The 9,218-nt window shown below is 49.4% G+C and overlaps 2 protein-coding genes across 2 annotated transcripts; one reads left to right on the top strand and one right to left on the bottom strand.

Annotated features, from left to right (window-relative positions):
- The first annotated feature begins 72 nt into the window (after positions 1–72).
- LOC135813871 (4-hydroxybenzoate polyprenyltransferase, mitochondrial-like) lies at positions 73–5,645 on the top strand. Its single transcript, XM_065326894.1, has 6 exons — positions 73–523; positions 1,800–1,921; positions 2,144–2,229; positions 2,606–2,739; positions 3,225–3,413; positions 4,471–5,645. Exons 1-6 carry the CDS (start codon positions 158–160, stop codon positions 4,642–4,644), a joined length of 1,071 nt encoding a protein of 356 aa, XP_065182966.1. The 5' UTR covers positions 73–157; the 3' UTR covers positions 4,645–5,645.
- Positions 5,646–7,074: 1,429 nt separating this feature from the next.
- LOC135813350 (uncharacterized) lies at positions 7,075–8,937 on the bottom strand. Its single transcript, XM_065326450.1, has one exon. The coding sequence runs from the start codon at positions 8,935–8,937 to the stop codon at positions 7,075–7,077; it is 1,863 nt and encodes a 620-aa protein (XP_065182522.1).
- Between the last annotated feature and the right edge of the window lie 281 nt (positions 8,938–9,218).

Consider the following 9,218-nt stretch of genomic DNA (forward strand, 5'->3'; position numbering starts at 1 on the left):
TTTTCGAGGGGAGCCGGAGCTTCAGGACGCTTTCAAAATCAGTCCCTAGCGCAGCCTGACTCGACTCCTTGTGCATTTGATTTGTCACATTTTGTGTTTCAGAAAATTTCTGGTGCATGCTGTCAGTGATTATGTAGAGAGCCAATCGTATTTTTTCATGGCTCTACCGTCGCTGTTGTTCTCACCTGCCCGTCGATTTGCACCTCAATTCCGCCCATCAACATGCAACACGAGATTGCTTTTCAGATGCTGTACAAATATCCCAGACCCTAAGGAAAAGACGAGATCATTGATCAAATACGTCCCATCATCCATTGTACCCTATTGGAAATTGGCGCGCGTGGACAAGCCCATTGGGTCGTGGCTGTTGTTTATACCCGGAGCATGGAGCATAGCACTGGCAGCGCCTGCTGGAGGGCTTCCGGATGCGCGATTGCTGGCTTTGTTTGGCGTGGGAGCGCTCTGCATGCGTGGTGCTGGGTGCACGATCAATGACATGTGGGATGTGGAGTTTGATAAGAAGGTGCGTGATATGAACTCAAGCCTTTTAATCATATCAGGCACCTTGAAGACATATAGCCACCCCTAATTGGTGATTGTCACGCACCACTAGCTCGCGTGCACGCACCACACACACACACACCATTGGACCATTGGACGCCCATCGCCGGAGGCGATGATAGCGATGCTACAGCAGAAGCCATAACAGCTTGTGCTGGGATTCCACCATTCAACAGCTTGCAAGGCTGAAGAATTGACACACACACACACACACACACGCACACACACACACACACACACACACACATATGCACACAAAAACACATCCGCACACACACACACATACACACACACACACACACACACACACTCATTTACACACACACATATGCACACAAAAACACATCCGCACACACACCTTCACCACAACGATCATGGCAACAACAACGACCACCACACCGTCATATACCATATACGTCTTCCACAAGAGAAGCACGTAAATCTCCGGTGCACTGGTAATACACACTGATTTTCCTTTATAGTAACGGACAAAGCACACACTCTCTCTCTCTCTCTCTCTCTCTCACACACACACACACATACTTGTACTTGAACTTGTTGCTCACTGCCAAAACTGGTCACGTGGGTCTCCCCGGGAGAGGGGAGAGAAACTCAAAAGGAATCTTGGAAAGATGACTCAATTGGCTATTGAACCGCCCAACTGCCGACACCCCCTGAAATCCCCAAAACTCTGGGTGGACTTGAAAATGATCCCACTTATGGGCTCACCACACCTCAGTAAGTGGGTGAGGACAAGGTGCAGAAAAAGGATTGACGGCATCAGGGTATCCGTCCAGGGATCCAACTGCAGTTACCCCTGCCCCCAGCAAAGGTAATACTTGCTACTAGTGTGGGTGGCTAAATCAGAGTGGATCTGATAAGCTTCACTAGCACCATTGATTACACAAGAGTTAATTTAGCCAGAAGCAGTCCATGGTTAACAAGTATGTATACTTCAAATAGAAAGTATATGAACCCTGAAACCAACAAAGGTGGCAGGTACAACACACATACACACACACACACACTCCAGGCCTGGAGCTAGCTCCTGAGAGATGTTATCTCCGGTTGACTTATTTGCATGAACTCGTGTGCGTGTGTTTGTGCGTGTGTGTTGGGGGGAGGGCTGTATGCGTGTGTATGTGTGTGTGTGTGTGTGTGTGTGTGTGTGTGTGTGTGTGTGTGTGTGTGTGTGTGTGTGTGTGTGTGTGTGTGCATGTGTGTATGTGTATGCACAGGTGGAGAGAACGAAAACCAGGCCGATTGCCAGTGGCCAGGTATCGTATGGCCAGGCCACGGCCTTCTTGGCATTGCAGCTCAGCGGAGCACTAGCTGTGTTGCTCTCACTCAACTTCTACTGGTACGGTGGTGTGTGTGTGTGTGTGTGTGTGTGTGTGTGTGTGTGTGTGTGTTGCTGGTTGGCTTGCCAGAGTCAGAGATCTCTTAGATTACATCATGGTTCCTTGTGTGCACTGGAAGTACATTTAGTCTGCTGCTGTTCCTAGGTGAGCGAAACTGTACGTATTAGATAAAATAGGCTCAGCGGTGTCAGCGAAGTGTTTCTCTTCTTCTCTGTGTTTAGCTTTCCTCTCGGTGCCTTGGCCTTGCTGCCTGTTGCCATGTACCCTCTTGCCAAGCGCTTCACTGACTGGCCTCAAGCTGTCCTCGGTACGTCGACATGCACACGCCACTCGTGTCTTGTTTTACTATAGGGATTTTAATTAAAGGAAATAATTTTATGTCTGTTGATCAGCCAGAGCTTGAATTCAGAGCTACAAGAGACACTCTCTTTTCTTTGTTGCATAAAGCTTTGTCGTCAGACAGTGAGTGTCCGTTAACACAAACGATATAAAACTGTGTGGCCTGAAGATAGGCCGCCTTGCCTAAAAATTCAGGTATTGTATTTATTTCTTGATTGACAGGTGTGGCCTAGAGACCGTTAGCTAAGAGTTTTGTGAGGATGTATGGATATGCAAGTTTCTGTGCAACATACCATATTTTCCTTGTGCCGACACTGTTATCTTGTTCATCGTGCTCTTTGCAGGTTTGACATTCAACTGGGGTGCTATCATGGGCTGGGCTGCTGTGCATGGCTCACTAGACCTGGGTGTTGTAGTACCGCTCTATATAGCCTGTATCAACTGGACACTGGCCTATGACACCATCTACGCCCATCAGGTACATGATTGTTGCTTCTGGCTGCTAGCATTACACGACATGATCTCGCGGAGTTTGATGGCGAGTACATGTGTACCTGAGCACTGCATACTGTAGTGTACGCTTGTCTTCATCTTTTCTTTACTTTGTGTGCCTGTCTCTCTGCCTCTTTCTGTGTGTGTGTGTGTGTGTGTGTGTGTGTGTGTGTGTGTGTGTGTGTGTGTGTGTCTCTCTCTCTCTCTCTATCCATCTATCTATCTCTCTGTCTCTGTCTCTGTCTCTCTCTCTGTCTCTCTCTCTCTCTCTCTCTCTCTCTCTCTGTCTCTCTCTCTCTCTCTGTCTCTCTCTGTCTCTCTCTCTGTCTCTCTCTCTCTCTGTCTCTCTCTCTGTCTCTCTCTCTCTCTCTCTCTCTCTCTCTCTCTCTCTCTCTCTCTCTCTCTTTTCTTCTTCTTTTTTTCCCTCTCTCTTTCTCTTTCTCTTTCTTCCTTGTTTGTATTTGGTTGTAGGATAAGAAAGATGACATCAATGTTGGTGTGCGCTCGACCGCCCTGCTGTTTGGGGATAGGACACGCGGTGTGTTGACTAGCTTTGCACTGAGCATGGCTGGACTGCTGTCGCTGGCTGGCTACAACGCTGCACTGACTGCACCCTACTATGCAGCAGTTGCATTGGCTTACGTGCACCTGCAGCACCAGGTGAGCCACCTATCTGCCTGTCACCAGCAAGTGTCCCATGTGGGCTTCTGGGAACAAAATTGTGTTTTTGACGCTAAATAAGGTTTATCGTTTTAGTTTGGGTTTAATCGTTTTGACTCCTCTCGTTCATCGAGCAGCCAAATTCGTCACATCGCCACTAAAATGATTTTTCTTTAAAAAGAATGTTTAGATAGCCTTGCAGACACGATCTTGGGCGCGACAACTCATACGGTGATGTGTTATGCGTTCAACTTGCGACCAATGTCTAGAGATTTCTCTGTTGCTTGCATCCTTTTCAAACAAGGTTCTAAGTTTTGAAGATGTGATGTTCGTGCCGTATTTCTTCATTGCTGCATTTTGAATTTATGATTGTGTTTTGCAATCTAGGCCAGTAAGCCTGTGCCAAGCAACCACTTTATAACCTTATCACACGACGGTTCGTGCTCACGATTGCACAATGCAATGGTTCTACAATACACGGCAAGACACTTCACACGACGACTAGCTCTGCAGACACAGTGCACACAACAAAGTACACGATTGTCCAAGCCAGTTCATGAATTGCAGACACAGCGCATACAAGCCAGTTCATGAAGCGCGAAACCGAAATCGAAAACGCACAGCCAGGGGGTCAGGGTATTGCGGGCTACGGGCCTACGGCTCAGATTTCAAATAAATCGATGATCACCCTGGTGATCCTGTCGCACAGCCGAGAATCCGTGACATTCTCCCGTCGTGTGAAAGGGCTATTACTGAGTAATGGGTAGTGAGAGAATACCTGCCTTGAGAGACCACTTGTCTTATGAGACCAGTCATCTTATTACCGACACCAATAGTACATAACATAATTATGTACTCTTGCCAACAGCATACATTAGAACCTGTGTAGAAAGACCATCTGTTCAACATGGGATAGTCACTGAACATAGGTTACCCTGGCCTGTACGTGTTTCAGAAGTGTGATGTGGTTGCAATAATTCTGTTGTCCCGCTTGGGCTACTGATGTGAGTGTGTGTTTGTGTGTGTGTTTGTGCTTGGCCGTGCGTGCCGCTTCTAGATTAGCACGGTGGACTTGGACAAGCCAGCTGACTGTGGTGCCAAGTTCATGTCTAACCAGCAGATTGGGCTCATCCTCTTCATCGGTATTGTTCTCGGAACGCTGCTGAAAAAGCCAACAACAGCGGAATCTGACTGCTCACAGCGTCCGCGATCGACTATCCCAACAGAGTGATCTTGGTGCTGCTGTCTGAGAAATCTGCACGTTGCCCAAGGAACGGGAAATCTTTGCAGAGGAACTGGGTGATTGGGCTCACCTTTGCTGGATTGTTTTCACAACTTCTATCTCTGGCAGTGGATGTTGCCTTGCAGTATTAAACCATGGTATTAAACCGTGCTATTCTGCTATCCGGAGCGTAGTACGGTATCCAACCCAATGTCAGCTATACGCTACACAGTAAGTCAAGGGCAGTGACATTGTTCACTGTCATCACCTGCAGTGTGCCCTGTAGCACTGTGAGACTACCGACGGTGGACAGTCCACCAGCCTCCAGCAGTCGGAAGCTGGCGTGCTCCTCTTCGGTGACGTCAACTAGCTATGGGCGTGAGGAGCACTCTGCTGGGTTACGAGTGCTTGTCAGACCAAGACCAGCGGGTACTGGCACTGTTAGTTGTAATCTACTTCTTAAGTACTGCTGAGTGGATTCCCAGCTAACGCCAGCTGCAAGGCATTAGCTACCTTGCACCGAGGACTCTGTGTTTGGTCTCCACTGGCTTTGTTCAATCAAGTTACTGAACAACAAGTAACGTTACATGATCGTAGTGGTGTCAATATTGTTCCCAGCCACCACCGGCACCATCACCCCACCGGCTATGTGTAGTACACTGTAGCGATATGTGATGCGATAACAACTTGTGCCATGGTGCTGCTAGCACAATGCCAGCAACACCATGGCACTTTCTGCCTTTGCTTATTAGATGTACTTCGTACCAACCAATTGGAATATTATCTCTTCACAGGGTCCAGAAGAAAACTATCCTTGAGATCACCATCCAGCAGGGATGAATTTACTGTCATATTTTTGCATAGCAGTTTCTGCTATACGAAATCACAATTGTGTAGCAGTCTTTGATTTTGATTAGCCTCTTTTCTTTGAAGGTAGGGTATTTACCACATTGTCCTTCTTGAGAGTGATGCCTGAAAGCCCATTTGGAGAAAAAAACGACTGAAGCATACATGTGCACGCAGATTGAGAGTGCCTGCACCACATACCCCGCACAGCATGCATGTTACTTGACAGCACAGGCTAGGCATGGATAGCCTGTATGTATCGCAATTTTCTGCGAGTCACGGTGACTTTTGAGTAGCAGTAGATCGATTTTGCATCGCAAACTGCGATGCGATACAGGATAAATTCATCCCTGCGGGTCCAGCTATTTTTTTTCTTCTTTTTGTTTTATTCCCCATAGAATTCTGTCGACATGAATGCTGATGGTTGTGTACGGCTTCTTTTGCCACTGACGAGCTGGTTCCCTGCAGCATTCTGCTATTGTTCGTGATACATGAACACAGTCATTAGTTTCGGGACTCTGTGTTAGCCATCTTGAGCCGATCCACCGGCGGAGCTGCAAGAACTGGTTCATGCATGATCTGCTGTGAAACAATTCAATTCTTCTTTGATCAGGAAATACAGAACATGCAAACCGATTACTGGACAAGTGCAGAATGTCGTCATACCATGGACACCAGTAGTGGAACATGGGGAACTATGCCATGTGAACTGAACAAATACCATACACCATCATGCAGTCAAGGACAGCAGTGCATGCGGGCAATCAAATTACATGTACTTCAGAAGTACGACAGTATGCGACGGGGTGTGGTACAGGGGAGGCAACAACATGAATAGATTGCTGGTCGAACTGCGGGATGCCCGTTTCTACTTCTGTTTCCCCGGTCATTTGTAATATCAGACTCGACACGGCATACCGCTGATGAGGAGTCAAGAAGGAAAGCCAGAGAGTAACGACGTAGTCATGGCAAGCCAGAAAGTAACGACGTAGTCATGGCAAGCCAGAGAGTAACGACGTAGTCATGGCAAGCCAGAGAGTAACGACGTAGTCATGGCAAGCCAGAGAGTAACGACGTAGTCATGGCAAGCCAGAGAGTAACGACGTAGTCATGGCAAGCCAGAGAGTAACGACGTAGTCATGGCAAGCCAGAGAGTCACGACGTGGTCATGGCAAGCCAGAGAGTAACGACGTAGTCATGGCTTGGAGAGTAACGACGTAGTCATGGCAAGCCAACGCTGGACATCATGTGCTTCTTGTAAGCGATCGCAGATCAATTGATGCACCTAAGACCGGAGCAAATCGCAGAAGAGTCCCCGTGCACGCCAGCACATACTGGACTGGATACGATCAGAGTAATGCGCGCTAGACACAACTCGTCAGAGATGCTGTAGCAGACAGCGATAGAATGAACTCTTGAACTCTCCATCTCCATTGGACTCCATCTCCTTAGTCGATTTTTTCCTTGGGCATGATAATTATATAGCAAGCATGGAAGTTAGTCGAGTAACTTGTCCAATTCCATACACTTCACTCTCGTTTTGGCCATGTGCATCTTTCGCAAAGAAGCGCATGGCACGGATTTCCTCCACGCTCATCGTGTTGTTGCGCGGGTTGTATTCGGCCTCACAGTGCTGCTAACCTGGTGCCGCCGTTCCATTTGCCTGGCATCTTCTTCGTCGGCCATTCGCTGGTACTCCGGCGGCCACAGACTCTTGTCCAGTCCCATCATCATGGACTTATACAGCATCTTGGCCTGCTTCTCTTCCTTCTTCTTGCGCTGAGCGCGATCTTCTTTCATGCGATTCTCGCGACGATCGTTGATGGTGTCCATTGCTCGGGCTCTCTCACGGAACACATCAAACTCGGTCAGAGTTCGAACTCGTTCCTTGGATTTGAACATGCTGAGGCCCAGGTAGGTTGTGTTAGCTTCTTCATCAGTCTGTGAGTCCTTGTTCGTCTTGCCATCTTTATCCCTGCCAGGAAAAGCGAGTTGTCGCACTTCGGCAGCTGTGTATTCAGGCTCGGTGCCGCTGTCTTTGTCACGTGCTGCGATTCTCTGCTGCTTCTTTGCAGTCGCTTCTCGGTGCTCATTGATTTGTCGAATGTGGTCGGGATTGAACAGCAGATAGTCGTAGCGCCGTATTGGCTTGCGTGCCTGTACGGGTTTGGCCAGGCGTGTCATGTACGCCATCTGCCCTCTGTGCGTCCTCGTAGGGCGGTCTAGTACTCGGGGCACCCGTTCCAGCTGCTCTTCTATCTCCAGCCTCCTCATCTTATCGGCAAATTCCATGTCCCTGTGGAGCCATTTAGGCACCAATTTTTTATTGGTAAACTGCGAAAGCAACGCAGCTTTCAGTTTCTCTCTGGCTTTCTGCGCCTGCTCCTCTTCAACGGTCACCTTTCTCGGCAACGGCTTTGGTCCACCTTTGTTCTTGTACCATTCATCGTACCGCAAGTTCATCATGACACTGTATGAGTCGAGCTGCGACGCTGTGAGTCCCCTTTGCGCCGCACGCATCTGCTTGCACTCCTTGTCAGTGAGTGTCTTTGGTTCGGTGACGTTGCCACAGTTGAGCTTCATGCCCATCTTCTCTGCCAGTTCTATGGTGGCCGGGTCAAGCTTGACGCTGCGAAGGCGCTGGCGTCTTGACTGAGTCAAGCGTGCCACGATGGAGTATTCACTCCCGCCACTTGCAGTTCTGATCTTGCCACTGGCAGTTCTGACCTGGCCGCTGCCTTTCCTCTGCTCTTCCTCTGCCTGTTTACCATGGCCATGACTTGTCTGCACCTGGTCAGTGCTGGTCTCTGGCTGATGCGTTGCACTTGCAGTCGATGCTGAACGAGCAGCAGCGGTAGCAGCAGCAGCAGCAACTTCAGAAGCAGTTGGAATATCTACGTCGGCCCACTCAGTGTCTATATCACTAGATGCCGCTGGAGTGATCCGTGGAAAGGCCTCATCAGTGCTGGTATCCATGCTCACGTTGATCCTCACCGTTTTCTTTTTCCTTTCGCTCGCACGGAGTTCTCCAGCCGTGTCGACATTCGGCGCTTCCGGAGACCTCCGGCGCTGTCCCGACGTCGTCGTCGATGCAGAAGTTTGGTGGAGTGCTTCGGGCTCATCAGCACTCGTCGTGCCAGTATTCGCTTCACTTGCCGGGGAGCGTCCCGCAGAGTGCTCGTGAATACGATGCGCCCCACTAGAACTTGAGATTAGCCGGCTCTGCCTCCGCCGTTTCCTCTCGCTCTGCCGAGTCGCCAAATACGCATCCTCATTCCCTCCGTCTGCAGGTGATTCCTCAGAGTCAGAGCTGTGAACAATCGGACCGGCCAGGCGAGAACTCTGCCTTCGGTTTTGTCGAGGCGCGACCGTCGACTGGAACTGGTCTGGACTACTACCGGTTGGTGAAGACTCCTGGCTGGATTGGCTAGATTCGTCCGTCGTGCCTTCGTTCATGATTTCCCGATACCTGGGCTTCCTCCGCACTAGATGACTAGGAACCTCCGAGCCTTGGCACCTTCGCAGTTCGTCTATTTCTCTCTGTAGTATTTCCTGTCTCGCGCTAGGGGTTCTCGACCAACTGTCTGGATCCATACCTGCCGATTGTTGCCAATCAGGTTGGCTCCGACCAGCCACGTGTAGATCTACGGCGTCGAGGGAAATGGTAGATCTACGGATATCGCAGTGAAGTATAGCAGGCACGCTCAGTTCTTCGTTGACGGACGACGTCTACGTTG

This window comes from Sycon ciliatum, chromosome 4 (assembly GCF_964019385.1).
Source record: "Sycon ciliatum chromosome 4, ocSycCili1.1, whole genome shotgun sequence".
In the NCBI taxonomy this organism is placed as follows: domain Eukaryota; kingdom Metazoa; phylum Porifera; class Calcarea; order Leucosolenida; family Sycettidae; genus Sycon; species Sycon ciliatum.